The sequence below is a fragment of the Polyodon spathula genome, chromosome 18 (genome assembly GCF_017654505.1).
Source record: "Polyodon spathula isolate WHYD16114869_AA chromosome 18, ASM1765450v1, whole genome shotgun sequence".
NCBI lineage: Eukaryota > Metazoa > Chordata > Actinopteri > Acipenseriformes > Polyodontidae > Polyodon > Polyodon spathula.
In genome coordinates this window covers 17,248,104-17,267,746 of record NC_054551.1, presented here as the reverse complement: position 1 = coordinate 17,267,746, position 19,643 = coordinate 17,248,104, and the positions used below count along the sequence as shown (strand labels likewise).

Here is a 19,643-nt window from a genome sequence, read left to right as displayed (position 1 = left end):
GTTAATTTCAGCTTACAAACTGGCATTTGAGTATTTTTTGTTGATTTCTTTAAAAAAAAATTATTGAGAGTCCCCAATTACACCAGGGTATAGATCGCTAATTTACTGTGGCAGTGAAAAGGTAGTTTAGCATTCTAATAATTCCTTTGCGATGTCAATGATGACCCCATGCACGTCTACTTCCCAGGTCACAACATCTACAGACTGTACCTCATTACTCCAGAAAAAAAATAAGTTTCCATTCTCCATTCTGCCATGGAGATGTAAGACAGTTACAGCAAATAACTGAAAATTGGTTTAGAGGTTATTTAACTAAGAAAATATAATGCACGTGGACTTTTGCTTGTTGATACAACTGGAGCTCTGTTTGTCTCCATAGCCATATTTTAGAAATGATGTCATGTGTTTTTTTGGGGTTTTTTTTGCTTTTTTGCCATGTACTTACAAACATCATGTGAACTTAATTGCAGAATACAGTATCGGAAGGTGTGAGTATCTTCTAACTTTTACCCGCCACACAGAAATAAATTGCAAAATCAATTCCTGCTCAGCTGACCTTGACTTCACATAAAAAAGGCTGTGCTGACAGGTTTGACACAGACACAAACCTGCTCTGCTTGCCCCTTCTCTCCCAGCTCTGTCTGTAGATGCTGCTCTCCTCTCTCGCAGTGTCTTGGGAGCTGGTCCTAAAACCATCTTCACCAGCTTCTGTCCCTCACGCCAAGACGCTGCATTAATAACATGGGCGCCTAAAGAAAGAGATAGATATAAAAAACAAAAGCATCCCAAGGGCAAAACTCAGATTGAACAACAATAACTCTGTTTACTGCAGAAACTTCTAAAGTCACTTGACCTCAACATGGCACTCATATTTTGTCAGTCAATTTCATGGTCAGCAACACATTTAGCATGCAGGGTTTATACTGGAGGGGAGTCTGTATAGCGGTTCTGCAGTGTAACGTGATTTAGGTTCATTATGGTTTTGATACCGTTCTTGTTTTGCTACATCGCAAACAGCTACATTACTGTATACAATGGTTAAGGCTGTGTTTGTGTTCCTATGAACAAAGTGAAGTAAAGGTCATTTTCATATGACCACCTGAGACATGTTTTTTCTTGTCTCAGTGCTGCTCTGTTTTCTCACATCACAATTCAACTTTCCTTCCACCTCAACCTTACTGTCAATCACCATCATCATCGTCGTTTTGCCTTTGCATCTTTCCACTGCAAACTTGCTTCTAAAACTAAGTGATGATACTTGCGGCCTTAGCAAAGTGCATATTGTACAAGGGTGTTCTTTTAAAGTCTTAAAATTCTGATTGTCTTTAAAAAAACATTGAAATTGCTGTGCCTTTCACAGCTTTTTGTCGTAATAAAATATAAAACAGCCGAAGTGTAAAGCAGTCTGTGATTGTGTTCATTTTATGAAAGTCATTTAGTTTTCTTCATATTTTCCCCCAAAGCCTTCATTTTACAGCTTGCATGATGTACTGTATGCCGTGACATTAAGGTTACTATGGTATTTTTTAACAGATTATCATAATGTGGAAATTTTATACTCCATCCCTAGTTTATACTGTATAACCCTGTAAATATGAAGTCACAAGCACCAACAGTTTCTAAGATATGAGGCTTTGACAGTGTGGCGAGGCAGCTTAATACATTATCTGGCACAAAATGGTACATTCTTTTCTTGTACAATCCCCACGATCGAACTTGACCAAAATGATCAGAGAATACAGCACTGTACAGAGTGTGAATCCAGTATCTCAAAGTGTTAGGTCTTTCCGAAAGACAAGAAGTCACAGGTCAAAGCAAAGGTTGATTTTGCAGAGGAATGGTTTAGGAGATGCTAGTGGTTGTAGGGATGACCGTGGATTTGGAAGCTCATAGAAAATAACAAAATGTCACAAGAATTACCATGGTAACCTCAATATCAAAGTATACAGAACATCATACAAGCTATAAAATAAAGGATAACAAAATTGAGAAATATTACTGAAATTCACAACAGCAAAAAAAAAAAAAAAATCACACAATGATTTATCCCTTGGCTGTTTTATATTTTACTATGACAAAAAACTGAAATTTTTATGCTAAAAAGTTGTACTATATATATATACATACATACATACATACATACATACATACATACATACATACATACATACATACATACATACATACATACGGGATGCACCGAATCCAGGGTTCGGATTCGGACGAATACTTAAGATTCGGTGAATCGAATCCGAATCCTATATCCACCCAGACGCACATCCACATCCACCCAGACATCCCTCCAATGTGTGCAGTTCTTATTTAAAATAAAAGAATCTGGCAATAAAGCTCTGTTCGCAGCTCTCAACTCCCTAAATTACTGGTGGTGCACACACAAAACACGCAGCTGCTGAATGCAAACATAACCATGTATGCAATAGCATATTCAAATCACACTTTTCTGGAGTAAAGTTATGCATTAAACCTGTAATATATAGCAATGGCAAACTGTTGCAGCCTTTTGTGCTTTATCTGTCAAATGTGTTCTAGAGATCATACTGAGATTAAAAATTATATTTTTTTTTTTTTTTTTTTTTAACTTTACAACTGTGAGATGTGCAAGTAAATTAAATTACTTTATTCTGAATGTGATTCTGTGCATCCATAATGTTTTATTTATATTAATTATATATAAACATATAAATATATATATATCCGTATATATAGACCCCTGACCAATTCTCTCATATTACCGAATTACAAATGGTACATTGAAATTTCGTTCTGTTAGATATTTTATTTTTAAACACTGAAACTCGGAATCAATTACTGTAAGGTGACATTGGGAATATTTAAGAAAAATAAAAAAACTGAAATATCTTGCTTGCATAAGTATTCAACCACTGTGCTGTGGAAGCTCCCAGTTTGCACCGATGAAAGAAATTGCCCTAACGAGGACACAATTACCTTACCATTGGCCTCCACCTGTGAACCATTAAAGTTGCTGTCACATTTTCTGGATAAAAACCCCACTGTTGAAGGATCATTGGTAAGGCTGTGAATCTGAAGGAAAATGAAGACCAAAGAGCATTCTACAGAAGTTAGAGATAAAGTAATACAAATGCAAAGATTTGGGAATGGGTACAAAATAATATTCAAGTATTTGGATATCCCAGTGAGCACAGTTGGATCAATAATCAGGAAGTGGAAGCTGCATCACACCACCCAGGCACTGCCAAGAAAAGGCCGTCTCTCAAAACGCAGCACTCAAACAAGAAGGAGACTTGTGAGAGAAGCCACAGAGAGGCCAACAATCACTTTGAAGGAGCTACAGAGTTCAGTGGCTGGGAGTGGAGTAATGGTGCACCAGTCAACCATACCAAGAGCTCTGAATAACACTGGCCTGTATGGGAGGGTGGTAAGAAAGAAGCCGTTACTCAAAAAGTACCATCTGAAAGCACGTCTGGAGTTTGCCAGAAAGCATGAGAGTGGCCCAGCTGCGATGTGGAAAAAGGTTTTGTGGTCAGATGAGACCAAGATAGAGCTTTTTGGCCAAAACTCAAAGCGCTATGTGTGGCGCAAACCTAACACTGCGCATGCCTCAAGACACATCATCCCTACACTGAAGTATGGTGGTGGCAGCATCATGCTGTGGGGATGCTTCTCATCAGTAGGGACTGGGCATCTTGTTACAATTGAAGGAAAAATGGATGGAGCAAAATACAGGAAAATACTGATAGAGAATCTGCTTCAGTCTGCTAAAAAACTGAAGCTTGGGAGGAAATTCACCTTTCAGCAGGACAATGATCCCAAGCACGGCCAAAGCAACATTGGAGTGGCTCAAGAACAAACAGGTGAATGTCCTACAGTGGCCCAGTCAAAGTCCTGATCTCAATCCCATTAAGAATCTGTGGCACCATTTGAAAGTTGCGGTCCACAAGCGTCGTCCAACCAACCTCAACAACCTGGAGCAAATCTGCCAAGAAGAATGGGCCAAAATCACTCCGACACTGTGTGCAAAGCTGGTACATACTAACCCCAAAAGATTTAAAGCTGTTATTGCAGCGAAAGTTGGCTCTACCAAATATTAATGTGTGGGGGTTGAATACTTATTCAAGCAAGATATTTCAGTTTTTTATTTTTCTTGAAAATATTTCCCAACATAAAACCAATGTCACCTTACAATAACTGATTTTGAGTTTAAGTGTTTAAAAATAAAATATCGAACAGAACGAAATTTCAGTGTACCATTTGTGATTCAGTAATGACAGAATTGGGTCAGGGGTCTGAATACTTTTGCAAAGGCACTGTATATATAATACTGTTACAGTACGTATTATTCTTTGATCAAAACAACGTGGTGTTGCAGTTTGAAGAACTCTAACAAAAGTGCTTTGTTCAGCAGATGGTAAACACAATTATTAAATGACCGAGCCTGCTGCAATAAAGTTAGTTAAACAGAGAACTGGTCTAATAAACTGCAACCTTGACCAAAGGTTTCCAACAATCCTTGTACAAACCCCACTTTACCTGTGTGAGAATGACCCCCACAACCTATACAGTTCATGAGAGACAGACAGCTTTATTACAATGTACTCAACCTTGCTTCACGTGGTTGTACATAAATAGCCTGCAAGATATTAAGTTAGTATTTGAAAGCCTTCCACTGTAGCTCTTCTCACTGTAAACCTAATTCTATAGAAAGGTCAGCAGCAGCAGTCTCAAAGAGTCAACTAAGCAGAATCAGATATTAGAACTCTTTCAATGTGTACGGTTATTTTTAGCAAGTAATGCTGAGCAATCCCTTGACAGTCAGCAGAGAGAGAGGGAGAGAGAGATGGTGAGGGGAAGGGAGGGGCTGAACTCCACAGTCTCTGGATATGCAGCCCTTGCGGAAGCCAGCAACACCTATTTTTCAACTGTACACCCGAGCCGCGCCGGGGCCATACCGAGCCCTCACGGTGCGGTTAAGGAGAGCCTGGGCTATTTTTCCACTGCAGAGCCGAGCCGTACTACTCACACTCCATGAAAGACAGTTATTAATTACTGTTATTAACTCAGTTTGCCAAAAGATGCACAAACAAATGGTGTTCAAAAATGAATAGACCAATGGTACAGCTATATCTTGTATCGCTATATTTTGTAAATATATTTAGGAATTTCTTTATAATCCACAAATTGTACTGATTATATTGGCTTAAAGTTAAATTAGTTCTGTTGAAGGGGGAAAAAAAGGTTTTAAAAATATCATTTGCCAAAGATATCCCATTTAAAGGACAGTTGCTTTTTGTTTATGTGCTTGAAGCTGCGAGACAGTTGTATGTATGGTACAAGTGTATTTTGATTTGCTATATTTTTGTAAAGAAGTTTAGAATTTTATTTTAATATTTATATCTGTTAATATATTAAAGGTCAAGTATGAGAAATTTGGTAGAATTTTCTGTTTGAGTGTGCGAGTTAAAGTGTACCTTACGCGCGATTTATGTCTATTTGTTTCAAACCTTCAGAAAGTTGGGCATGAACTTTCTAATTTCTGACGCAGTACTCCAGATCTTCTGAACACTTGTATCTGCCCACAGAGAAACTAGAGCCTGCACTTTGCTGTACTTTTCTCTCATCACACTCGCTGCCTGCCATGTGGTTTGTAGTTTATCTTTCTGGAGTGTACGGATTGATGCAACGTAATGATGAAAATCCTTAACACCACCCCCTGCTTGGCTCACAGCCAGGATTCAGATGTCCCGTGAGGCTGGAGTTTCACGGTTTGATTCTCGCTCAGCTTGACAAATAGCTAGTGGAGTAGCACCCGTACCCATATCATTCCGAGCCCTCACAGGTCGGGTGTGCCAGTGGAGAAGGGGTATAAGAGAGTCAGCAAGCAGGAAGAATGCTCCTGCTGATGAATGTTAGGACTGGCATGCAGTTAAATATAGGGCAGCCTCCATGTGACACACAGTGGGACAGCTGTACACACCACGCCTTTAGCTTCTAAAGTTTTTGCGATTGTGTGCTGGAGATGAAATATTTCAGATGCTACAGAAAAACCCAGAAATATCTGTGATGTGAAACACAAAACATCATTATGCTGCTACTACAAGGTTGAATTCGAAATTTAAAATGAGAAACTGGGCCGAGTTGGAAACAGCACTGTCAAATTGTGCATATAGAACTTGCGTCTGGTTATAGAAAGGCTTGTATTTCTGTGTGGGTTCTCTGTGTTTTTCTGTTTAGACGTTGAAGTGAGAGGTTGAATACACCTTTCTGCTTGAGGCATTTATAAAGTTACTGAGAAATCAAATTGGAAAAGGACCTGAAAGGAGATACCCAGGTCCTCAGATCACATTCCAAGAAATCAGGTAACTGGCTCAACCAGGTTCCCAAACCTCACTGTTAGATTTCGGAATTTGTTTTAAAAGGCTGTACTCGCACTGACCGTGAACAGAATGGCTCTATACCAAATCAGTTTCATAACTAACCTGGTTTGGTGTCAGGACTTGGTGAGCGGGCTGCTTTGTGCACTTTCCTCACAGGTTTAGCAGCCTTCATGCCTTTGCTTTTTTCATCTGGTTTATCCTTGGCTTTTGTGCTTTCTGAGAGAGAAACATCAACAAATCATTAAATACAATTTACACATGGCTTGAACTATAAGTTAACTGGTGACTAAGTTAAATGGAGCTAAACAAACAAGTCAGTCAGTGGCATACATCCCTAAATACAAAATCAGAACAGGCAATGTCATTTAAAAATGTGTGACTTGCAGACAGAGCTCAAAAGCCTCAGTATATATGCAGATTAGGAAACTCTAAATTGTGACACAAGTACAGACATGTTAATTGAATAAGTCGGACAAGCAATTTATAAGGCTTTAAGGTTACAGTAGTAACGGCCAAGAATAAAACAGTATACTGCAGCAAGGTGGCACAACGTCTATGGAGGGCACTCCGTAACCCCTATTTTAAATCCCATGGATACATAATGGATTCTATTTAGCAACGTTCGCAAACCCCTAAGGCAATCGCAAAACACTTTTGCGGACAGTTAGCAAACCAGAATCAGGGGCACCTGTGATTTATCAACTGTTTTAGTGCCCTCCCGGAAGGTCAGCGTTAGCGTTAGTCAACATAAGCTGAACTTTAGGGGATTGTACTCATTTACATACAAATGTAGCGATTTAGCAAACATTGACAGCGTCTTCAAAATAAGCCGCTGACTGGCACAATCCATTGTCTAAAATGATATTTGTGCGGGCTACTTTCATTAAATTATTAAAAGATTATTTTCAGGGAAAATCTATACAAAGTACATAACAGCTATACAAATGGACCAAGAAAACAAAACAAAAAAAATATTCCTTTTGTTATGAGATATTGGGGTTGTTATGTCATGTATAGAGGCTGTCTCCTTTAATAAAAAAGGTATGCTGGGATATCAGCTGAGCCCTTGTCAGCGGAAGACAAATGGGAGAGGGAGATCTGAGGAGGAGGAAGAAGACAGTTTGGAGAGACAGCACACCAAACTTTAAAAATAAATCTGGATCAGACTCCAATACTTGGTACCAACAGGCACTGTAACATTTGTTCAAGTTTATCTTTGTTATGAAAAGCTATTGAGGTTAATATTTGGTATGTTATACACACACACAAAAACAAATGCATTATTTTTACTTTAAGTATATTTAAAAACCTTGACAAAAACAGTGCATGTCATGAAAAAAAAACTGTATATTATACCTTTAAGATGGACAGTTATTTATATCCAAAATAACATTTTAAATTAACTACTCCCTTCAAATGAATGTCAGATTAAGACACATCCGCACTGCAGTTTGTGTTAAAAATGACCATGCCTTTTCATTAATACCGTAATCCAGTATTTTACGACTCACCAATTGGAGAACCCTGGAAATGCTTCCAATGTCGATTAGCAATGAACTACAGTCTGACAGTCAAGGTGAGGATTGTTTAAAACATTTGGGTGAATAAAAAGCTTGCTGCCTTATGCAATCTCTTAAAATGAAGAAATAAAATTAATTACTAAGCCTAGCAGGTATAGCTTCACACCTAGTGCAATTCAAGAGGTCTTACGAAGGAATGTACATAAACTCGCACGGTGTGATTTCTGTTTTGCATTTTGAAATATTCTACTTTAAAAAAAAAAGTCTGCATGTAGTGTGTTTTATGCAGGAAGATCTGTAGTTTTTTAAATTAATTAATTAATTTATTTTTTAAGTTTTACAAGTTTAGTAACTTTTTTTTTTGGTTTGTTTAACTGAACACTTAAGGAAAAGTACCAGAATAAAACATTTACCACTTGCTCTGTCAAAAAATGAATGACATGACCTTACATTAAAAGAATAATAATTGCATATCGTCAAGGAGTGATAAAACATTTAACAGAAGATATCCAAAACACATTAAAAATGACAAACAAACCAACCTTGAAAAAGAGGAGCATTTACAAGGCTTCTGTTTAAGAATAGCCAGTCTAACTAAATGGGAATGCTAGATATGGAAAGTTTTGGCATGTCATCAGCACCGTAAGAGGGAGAAGTGGTTGTCACATTCCCAAAAGCGTTGTGGGAATTAAAACCATTCCTCCCTCTCCCGGCAGTCCAATGCAGATAGCCCCCACCCAGCCCTCTACAAGCTACTAAATCCAGTGATGCTGTAGTTAATATAAGTGAAATATCTCAAGCCACACACTGTGTACTAGATTCCAGCCAGTCACCTAAACACACAGGGACACAGGACGCAAGAATGGCAGCCAAGAAACTTGTGCTGCGATCAATTTTAGATTTTTTTTTAAAACTGTAAACTTCCAGTGGGTAACAATTTGAGTCTTAAATTCATGTTGTGCTTCTATGTTCACAAGCAGTTTGAAAGATTTATTTTCTTATGTATGAAAATGTATTCATATTTATAAAGACACACTATTCTGTAGTGTAAACAGAGACAGCAATGTACAGCCTAGATCAAGTTTAGATAGTATTGTATAGTTTTAAGAATGATAAACAGCATAGCACTAAAAATCCACTAAAAATAATTCCAACCCACACAGCAGATCATTTACCTTGTGTTTAACACCTCTGTCACACATCCTTATCATTTAACTTGGAAAGTATCCCTCAAATATTCCCTCAAGGAAAATTTAAAAAAGAATCCTTAATATGATAAAGGAACATATGAAAGCCACTCTCCAGAGCAAGCAATGGATCTGATTCTCACCTGCTAGCTGGAGAGAGAGATCCCTATAGATCTCCCTGCTGAGATTGTGGAACTCCTGCTCACGCCACACCTTCCCATCGGGGGTGCGCATCTTGGTTTCTGTAGGATTGAAACCTTGGAGAGAAAGAGAGAGATTAAAAATGGCAAAGATGAGACAAATTATTTTTAGCTACTAAACAATAAAGCATCTCAAGCAGAATATTTGTAAAACCTCTTAATCTCACGGGATGTATTAGCTAGATCTGACTCCTCAGATTTCAAAACAGTGGTTTTACCTGCATATATCCACAAAGATCCCCCACCATGTTCACTTTTTTTGTTCACAACACATTTAAAAGAAAGTTTTGTAAAACATGTTTTTTTTATTTTTTTTAGCTATTTATAGTGGAGTTAAACCCCCAGCAGTACAACACATACCTTTATATGTGGGCGCAGGGGGCGCTGTTGCCACCTTGCGCACTTTGGCAGTGGGAGGCGCTGTCTCAGTGCCGATGCCCACAGGCTGCTCCAGGTATCCCGCGAGCCGCTCTCTCTCTGCGGACTCCTCGGACTGCTCCCTCTGCTTGCGGATGCGCTCCTTCAGTTTCTCCAGCTTGTCGTCATGCTGCCTCCTCCGCAGGATCTCCAGCCTATGGGATGTGGAGCCTGGGCTGGAGGACTGTGACTGGGTTTCCACTGGTGGTTGACTGGGGTCCTGCAGCACTCCGTACCCATTACAGCGTGGTACCTGCAGGAGGGATACACATCTCACTTATTCTATAAGCTTCTAATTTGAGTTGCAGTAGTTCAGTGGTAGTTGCAGTAATGTTCAGCTAGTGTACAACTTGACAGAACAGCAGCAACATAACAGAGTGATCCCTGAAGATTGTACTACAACACACAACAATAAGTAGTTTGTTTCTGAGATGTGAAGATATATAGAAAAATGATCAAAATAGCATCTCAGGATCCTTTATCCACTTTAAGGTGAGTTTCGAATAATATGCAATGTAGTTAAACAAAAAACCATGCAATTTTATTAATTACAGGAGAAAAAAATATTTCAGCAGCATTATTACCAGAATCGTCATCTTAATTACACGTCTGACGTACCTGTGAGGTGTGCAAAGCATCGAGTGCTGGCCTGTCATTGAGGTACCGCACCACAGTGTCCTCGATGGCAGAGGAGTGCGTGCTGGCCATGTCTCTGCTCTGAGAGTCCCGCGTGTCTCGCTCGTAGATCATGCGGCTCAGCCGATCGGCTCTCAACGGCTCGCTGGAGGGCAGGTCAGAGGTCAGCGATGCAGCGTCCAGCTGGGAGGAGGTCAAGTAAGGAGGAGCTGGGTCCCTACAGAGATCAGAGGGGTGGAGAAACACATTGGATCTCGCAGGAAATAAAAGACAACTGTCAAGATTATTTACTATATTTGCATAGAATGCAAAGAGGCCGAAGATGTGAGGATAATAATACTGTGATCTAAATCATTAAAATAGGATCTCTCTAATTTTTTATATATATATATATATATATATATATATATATATATATATATATATATATATATATATATATATATATAGCAGGACAAGACTGTCATATTCATCTTGAATGTCATTATCACACAACAATAGTGTTCCGCAATATAACAGTAATGTCAAGGAGACTGTACTACCAGTATTTGGCATGTGCTTTAAAAATGTTGGTGCTTACAGTCAAGCAAAGTATTGCTTGTAAAAAAATACTTTGTTGGAAGTACAGTAGTATAAGTTTGAGCTCATTCAAAAATGTGCCCTGACTTGTATCAACAATGTATGGGCAAACACTACATAAAATGAGGACTTCAGAGCAAACGCAATAGGAAACTCAATATTTTAAATACAAGACAGCTTTGTGGTAAAGGAACCCTTCAAGAGGTACAAATGCATCCCACATCCATGAACACAGTGACTTATTTAAAGCAACAAAATGACAACAATCGTTTATATTAGGCTATTTAAACAATTGAAAACGTTGGTTTGAAGTGCTAAGCATTTTTTTTATATTGTATTTATTTTTTACCAAAAACCATGCCATCAACAGTTAATGGCTTTGAAAATTATAAAGTATAAATTAAACATTATTGTGTACATAAAAGCAACATGTACACAACCTAGAAAATAACCAGTGTGTCAACACTTACCAGTTTTATAATATGATGTTGCACAACACAAAGCAGCTTCATAGTAGTAGGCAACGGTAGCCATTGCCTATCAAATTCACCAGGTGTTAAACACTTAAATGGAGCACAGGCATTTAAACACACTGGGAGCGCAGCTCTGCCCATGCTCATGTAGCGAATATGATCATCTCTTAAACGTATTCCAACGAAAGCCTTGTCCCAAGCAAAATTTTGCAAAAATTGTGGTAGCCTGCTACATTACTTGGAGAAACAGTATTAAAATGCATAAATATGATAAATTAGTTATATATTTTTAGGAATGCCTGGAAAATGTAATTTGCCCAACAATTGTTAAATCTTTGTAAAATAAACTTCTGCATGTTCTTTGTTTTATTTGGAAGCTGTCCTGTTTCTGTACATTTTACAGGTATGTTTATATCCCCCCCCTAAAATGTCAACTAACTTGATAATGTCATAACAATCATGTACATGTCCTACATGATTACATTGAAATCAAGCAGACCAGTGGTTTTCATATATATATATATATATATATATATATATATATATATATATATATATATATATATAGCTATATATATATATATATTTTTCTACAACTGTCAACTGTTTTGACAGCTCAAGAGTTCATTCGTTTTCAGCTCAAGTACCCCTTTACAATTTCCGCTCTACTGAATGGTAAAAACAGTTGCAATAAAAAGGCAGAATAATCAAATTAACCACAAAAAAAAAAATCCACATTTATTTAATATATAATTTCTGTCACAACAGTTTGGGACTGAAACTGCTGGTTTAGGACAGAATATAAAACAGTAATTCTTAGACCATTTAATTATAAGTCTTAGGATGCACAAAATTAAGAGACTATTTGGGAATCTTTTCAGAAACACACGTATTCTGCAGTTATTATAAATAATTCAAAATTGCCTGCACTGTATTTATCACATTACTATTTATTTCCCATCTTGGCATAATTGTGTGCCATTTAAAAAGTTCACAACATCAAAAACATAAACCGCAAGAAAAAACTATAATAACTAATAATGAAACTATTTATTTAAAAGCCAACATAATTATCCAAACGGAGTCTGTATAATTTTCAGTGGCTTGGCACTTTCTGTAGACTTGGGTTTTCTTCTTTTGTTTTTCTTTCGTAAGAAAGCTATCTATTTTTGTGTCGAAGCGACATACAGGATAATCTGGATGTACAGTACTCTATCGAAAACAAATACCACCAGCCGCTATTACTGTTACTAAAACAGTGCCGAAATAAAACAAAAACCGTCAAAGCATGAGCTATGTGATTATTATTAGTGTTTACTGGAGCATTTATACTTCTAAAAGATCGCATTTCACTGATCAGTATTCAGTTATACGATGAGTTCATTAGCAGCACAGAGCACTCCATAGGTAGCATTGCCAGAAGCTTGCTTCACCCACCCTCATATCAGAGTGGAAAATCGCCTTAATCAAAATCACACATGTGGTTGATAACTCTGAAACCAGTCAGACTGTAACCTTTGAGCTGAACAAAAATGAAATACTTTGTGGTTTAGCGTGAATTACAATACTGTTAAAATTTTTTTTAATTAAATCCTGCATACCCCCTATGACCCTCAGACATACCCCAGATTGAAAACCCCTGAGGTAGACCATGGTGTGTATTTTGTGTAACACTGGTCTGTAAAGGGTTTAAGATGTATTTGAACTATTTTGGTTGAATCAGAATGTTATTTTTTTCTGTAAATTAATTAATTTGAACTTTTGCATGTACTACATAGTGATGCAGTGGCTTGGAAACCCTAAACATTAAGTTGGGTTCCACCTGATTTGACATTTTTTGTGTTTATTTTATGCAACATGGGCATTCTCAAAATGTTATACAAAATAAAATAATTCAATAGTTCACTATAAGAGGAAGCAAGCAAAACAAACTGTCAGACACAGTTCACCTAGCTGCAAAATATGCAGATTACTTTCTCAATTAACATGTGCCAATTATCAAGTGCCTTGTGCTTATCAAGTGCCAACTATTGTACATTAATGAACAGAGATCTGTTCACAAATTAACTTTAATGATAAAAATCTGATGGAGACTGCACTGAATATTTTTTCTTTTTAATTTAATTTGTTCTGTTACAACCACTGCACTCGCTCTTTGATTTATTTGTTAAAAACAGGACAATAAACAGGAGCAGTTCTTGCTCTGTTCCCTTTGCTTACTACATGCATGGCTTTACTTTCTAGAGGACTTTTGTATCAGTATAGTGATTCAAATTAGTATTGCCCAGCACTACACTGCTTCGGTTGAGTACTTCAAGTCAAAAACACATGGCTGGTAAGTGGTTTACTCTTTCCTTCACTGATCCCGCTTAGAAGACAAGCCCATACTTCTCCTTAAAAAATAATTGCAGTGAAGAGCTGTCTTTTCATATCTGCTTTCAGCAACAGTCTGAAAAGAACACTACAGGTTGGTTTATACACTACAAAAAGCATTTAAAATATACGCTTCAATTCAAATCTCCATTTAGCACTAGCAACAATGTAAATACAACTACTGTAATCTGTTGTTTATCTGCCCATCACATATCCAAACCTAACCGTTTATGCAACATGATCAAGCGCTTCAGCACCTGAAAATTTTGCAACTGTGAAAATTACCCGACACTAATGGAAGTGTATACAGTATTGTGGCAGGACACCAGCCCTGCACATTAAGAGGGGTTTGTGTAAATGTATGTTGTAAATAGTGTGTATATATTAGAATTAATTAATGAAGTACCCAACGCTCCTGTGTGCGATTACCAGTTGTGGAATCTAAATCAGCAGGTAGGTGTTCCAGCAGAGCATCAGGTATAAAAAGTTTCCATTTATTCACCTCAGAGCTGCTGCAAAACCAAAGCCAATTGAGCTAAAGAAGCTGAAATTTGCGAGTGTGAGAGAGAAAGAGAGAGACAGAGAGAAAGATACCGAAGACTGAGTAAGCAAGTCGAAACTGCCGACAGGCCGGGCGACTTCCTGGAGTTCATTTATTATTGAGCAGAGAATATTAATTCAGAGACTGTAGATCCCACCAAAGTTTTCGTATACTGTGTTGTATGTACTCCGCATGCTACCATTGCTTGTAGTGTCATGTGAGCTGTTCTGATTGTTGCTATCAACTTCAACCTCCTTCTCCTGCCTCTCACTCAGCAGCGAATGCATGCACCAGCACGGCACACAGCTACCCTGTCTCTTTCTAAACAATAATTGTGTGAATATAGTAATTGTTACAGCTGTGTATAATGGTATTTAAAACAGGATCCATTTATCTACCCTTACTCTGGTCCCACAGTAGTCGGACATGTGATGGACTACTGTACTTGTCTTTTCCATATTCAAATACGTTGTGCACATGTAGGCTCATCCACATTAATGTTATCATAAAGTGAACATGTTACAGCACTCTTATGTAGGGCTTCATAGGATGGCTTTTTTGATTGAAAACATACTGGGGAATTTTAAAAGTTCCAACTTTTAGGAAATTAGCCAGAAATGTAGCTTCCCTAAAGAAAGCTCTATGAAGAGGTGTAAAGCTAACCTGTACGATGCCAGGGGCTCCCTAAACTCCACTCGACTGCTCCTCTTGACGTTCATCTCCAGCGTGGTGGCTCTCAGGGGGCTCCGCGACGGCTTCTCTCGGCGCGCTCGGCTACGGCCCGAAGGCTTGGGGGCTGAGGCAGAGGTGCAGGACTCTTCCAGGTACCGTCCATCTGCCAGAGGAAGGCAAGCAGCAGGTGAACAATGAGACAGACTCACTCACTGCAGCATAAGTCCAGCAAGGAAATGAGACTCCCATTGTAGAGCTACGTTTTACTAAGCTGTTTTCACAGACTCCGATTAGCCCTAATAATGGACCTAAATCAACACAAGGACAGCAAGATCAGTACTATGGAACTAGCATACTGTGAGCTTAATACATGTCTACAGCATGCTTTAAGCTCACAGTAAAGTCTAATTTTTCATCTTCAAGTGGCTGTCCCCAAACAAAAGTGAAGAAAAAAAAGCTGCATTAATTCCCTATATGAAATACAGCAGCCAATGCAAAGCACCATTTGTTCCCTTTCTGTTAGACATGAGCACACAAAACAGTCAACCTGGGTGGTCAAAACTGTGGCGCAGAAACAAAAAAAAACTAAAAGCTAACAAGAAAAAAACACTTACTGAAGATTATTTTATGAAGGCATACACTACTTTATCACAACAAGCAATGTACAGTAGATGTTAAACTGAGCATTTTTACCATGACACGACCAATAAGAACAGCTAAAGATTCAGTATTGAGACCTTTTCTATCACAGGCAGCCAGGGCACTGATAAGGACAGTGGAACTACTTGCTACCAATATGAGTACTGTAGGTGCATGTAGAGGCTATGTTGACAGCTACAGCATCTCTGGTCCTGAGGCAGGCTTTGATCAGTCAGTGTCTGTGGGTTCCAGCTCGTCTCCTGGGTATTTCTCAACTCACCTTTCCTGCTGATCTTCCTGGTGGCCCCTCCACTGCTCTTCTTGGTGTCCATCACCGAATCCAACACAGCTGTGGTGCTGGGGGCGGCTTCCAGACGATTCTCAATGTGACGCAACTGAAAGAAACTCTACGTCAGGGCAAACCTGTACTGCACCAACTGCAGGGAAGTGTACTGGACTGTTACACTTCGGTGTTGATTTGATCAGTCTTGAGCCCGCTGGCATAAAACACAGCTGGATTTTTATTTAAGCATTTTACAGTGCTGGGTAAATCACAAACCACTGTTATCCCAAGATTACCCCTAAAAATACGTTTTTTATCCAATCCAGTGCATTCCTTGGTACTGAAAGGCTCTAAAAATCCTGTTGTGGCTTATCCTGGCAGTTGTCGGTTGATTTTTTTATTTTATTTTTTTAAATTTAGTCAGCTCCAATTTTTTACCAGAGTTTTCTCCCCAATTTAGTGTGCCCAATTATTATCTGTATCCTCGTCTCACCGCTCGCAACCCCACGGCTGACTCGGGGAACAGAGGCTGGAGCACGCATCCTCCGAAACGTGCTCCTGCCAATCCATCATTTTTCGCACTGCGGATCTACAGTGAGGCCACCAGACCTATAGTGCCAGAGTGCAACACAGATCTGACGACTCCATTACAGAACCACTGACGCCCTATCGGCCACAGGTGTCACTGATGCGCAGCGAGCCATGGATTCCCCTGCCAACCTAAGCCCTCCCTACCCAGGCAGCGCTCGGCCAATTGTGCGGCACCCCCTAGGAACTCCCGATCACTGTCGGCTGTGACATAGCCTGGACTCAAACCTGCGATCCCCAGGCTATAAGGCACATCCTGCACTCCACGTGGAGCACCTTTACTGGATGCGCCACTCGGGAGCCCCGTTTGTCAGTTGATTAAATCACTTACTGATTGTGTCAAATGAATAAAGGTGGCCGATATCAGAGTTTAGTTCAAAAGTTTAGTAGCAATAAACTTAAGCATGTATAAGCTTAAACTTGATGCCCCTAATACATTATCCCCCATCACTGCTGCACATACAAGAGCACTAAATCAAATATATAGGCCTATACATCATCAGTCCCTTGTGCTAATGAATGGCATTGCCACATAATGAAGTGCGTATATAAAATAAAAAGCGACCAAAATGGGTAAAGCATTCCAATCAAATCGAGGCACAGTTAGCGTGGAGGTTGCATGACCTAGACAGCAGTCACATACTTAAAAAGGATAATTATGATAAAGTATATCCAGTGTATGAACCTAAATATTACCTTGTAATGCAATAAAATAAAGTTTGGACTGCAGATAGAAATACTTACAGTAGCTTTGGTCTGATTCAGACTATCCCATGCTGTTGACAGCTCTACACAAGAGGAGAGAAAAGAGGAACACGTTCACGTGACGAGGAACACACTATATTAAAAGAAATTTCAATCCTTTCCTGCAGTTTACTTTGTTAAAGACAAACCAGCAATGTATTTAAAGTGTGGGAAGACAGTACGTTTCTGGCACGTCAATCACTAACATACACTATCCCTGTCTCCAGGGTACTGGATTGTAATGTACTGGTTGATTACTCACAATTAGTTTTACAAGTTAAGTGCGTTACAATAAAATAAGCACCCAAAAAATGGGCATGTGACACTGCCAATAACTGCACATTCATAAAAACAAATCAGGGGTGTGGAATTTTTTTAAAACTTTTTACAAGGGCCAAAATGCTAGAAAAATCAACTTGTCCCCTCACCATCGCACAAAAAGTAGAATATAACTTGTAGGATTTTGCTTATATTTAACAGTGAACACAATCAATCAATCAATGATTAATAACCATTTTTGCTTCATGAAATTTAAGATAAAAAGTGGCAGTGGCATTATCCTGGCTTTTTTTCCTGAACCCAAAACTGAAAAAACTCTGAGACATGGTTAACACTTCAGTTATTTCCGAATGATTTATTTAATATGTGATCTGTTATTTTATAGCACACTCACATCGCACAGAAAAAAAACAGCGGCATTACTGTACTTTTTATAGGGCACGGTATAAAACACTTTACTGGAGAGAAGGACATATCTTACCCCGTTGGGTAACAATATAACCCCCGTTATATTGTTACATCGATGGGAGCACCAGTTTGGTTAACTATATAATTTTATAAGTAACTTGAACTCTGCAACTGCTTAAGAGCTGAAAACAATTAAAAAGGTGTAATTAAGCTAATTATCAGTTCAATTTAGAGTCTAGTTAAGTAACTGAAAGCTCAGTTGGAATGAAAACCAGCAGACACAGTGGGTCCCTAGGACCGGGGTTGGGAACCACTGGTCTAAACCACATATAATGAAGGTATATTAGAATCAGCAATAAATCAAAAATGTCTGACTATGTTTGCATGTTCCCTCTGCTTGAAAGAATGTTTAATATTTTCAAATAAACCACGTATCTCGGATTTCTCTCTTATTACAGGGGTGTCAAACTCAAGGCCCACAGGCCGAATACAGCCCTTGGAGGTACTTTATCCGGCCTCGTGCAAGGTTCATCCATTACAGTGTAATTTGGCCAGGCCCAGTTTGAGTCTATTGGGTTATTACACGTAAGAACTCCAAATCCCATCAGCCATCAGAAAAGTAGCGGGAAGTTCAGAGCTAAAGAAACAAAAGACAGCGAGAGACAGCCAATCATATCTCGTGGTTGGTGCTTAAGGCGTGTTTTTTGTTAGACACTGTAGCCTACTGGCTGTCAAAAATGATAATATAACTCAATATTACAGAGAAAAGAAAGATCGATAAGGAAGGCAGATTGTTTCAGGAAATGTGGGAGTTTTAATATTTATTTGTAGAGCAGCAAAAAAAACCATTTGCTTGGTATGTAAGAAGTATTGCGGTGATGAAATAATTCAGATTAAGGCGCCACTATGAAAGAACAAAGAAATTTGCGAGTTTGAAGGAAAGCAAAGGCAAAAAAAGCTGGCCAAATTAAAAAGAACCCTTGATTTACAGCACAATATCTTTAAAAAGGCAAAAAGTGAAAGTGATGCGGCAGTAAAGGCAAGTTACTGTGTGTCAGAGCTAATACTCACAGAAATAGTCTGTCCTGAAAAAAAGCGTGTCTTTTCCCAATGTCAGGCTTTCAAGAAATACCATACCAAAGCCTTTTCTCTTGCTGTTGACAAGAGCACAGACATTACTGATACTGCTGCATTATCTATTTTTTTATCTGGGGTGTTGATGCAGACTTCACTATTACCCAAGCGCCTTTGGATGTTGCAGCTATGGACCTCACTACCACAGCAAACGATACATTTCAACAGCTTGAGAAGTGTGCGCGCAACATGAAATTAGTTGGATTGACAACAAGAGCTGGAGCGCCTCCCATGTGTGGTGAAAAAAATGGGCTTGTTGCTTCTGGTGTGCAAAAAACTACAGGTGAATTGTCCAACGACACTTATAACGAACATGCCATTGTATTCTACACCAGCAAGCGCTGAGAATGCACAGGGCAGCAACAAGTTATGATAGATAACGTGTTTTAAATTATTAAGTCACATACAATGTACATGTGTATGTATTAAAAACTGTAAACACGCATGGGTTTTCTAAATGACCTATTAAAATGCATGTGTATATGTAAAAGGTGTGCAATTTGTGGCCCACGAATCAAACGTTAAAATAAGATATGGCCCTTTGTAAATTTGAGTTTGACAACCTTGTCTTATTAGTTTAAAACAGAAAAGTTTAG

At 38.6% G+C, this 19,643-nt stretch overlaps 1 protein-coding gene across 8 annotated transcripts in view; it reads right to left on the bottom strand.

The window, feature by feature from the left end:
- The window catches only part of cep350 (centrosomal protein 350), an 82,972-nt gene that overhangs the window by 54,140 nt on the left and 9,189 nt on the right, over positions 1-19,643 (bottom strand). For all 8 annotated transcript variants that reach the window (XM_041278051.1, XM_041278056.1, XM_041278057.1 and 5 more), the window contains 8 exons: positions 17,227-17,270; positions 15,892-16,006; positions 14,964-15,135; positions 10,317-10,551; positions 9,642-9,951; positions 9,225-9,338; positions 6,477-6,590; positions 609-749 (listed from right to left, as the gene is read on the bottom strand). In XM_041278051.1, the coding sequence (XP_041133985.1) occupies positions 609-749; positions 6,477-6,590; positions 9,225-9,338; positions 9,642-9,951; positions 10,317-10,551; positions 14,964-15,135; positions 15,892-16,006; positions 17,227-17,270 (1,245 nt within the window). The remainder of the gene's footprint in view (positions 1-608; positions 750-6,476; positions 6,591-9,224; positions 9,339-9,641; positions 9,952-10,316; positions 10,552-14,963; positions 15,136-15,891; positions 16,007-17,226; positions 17,271-19,643) is intronic.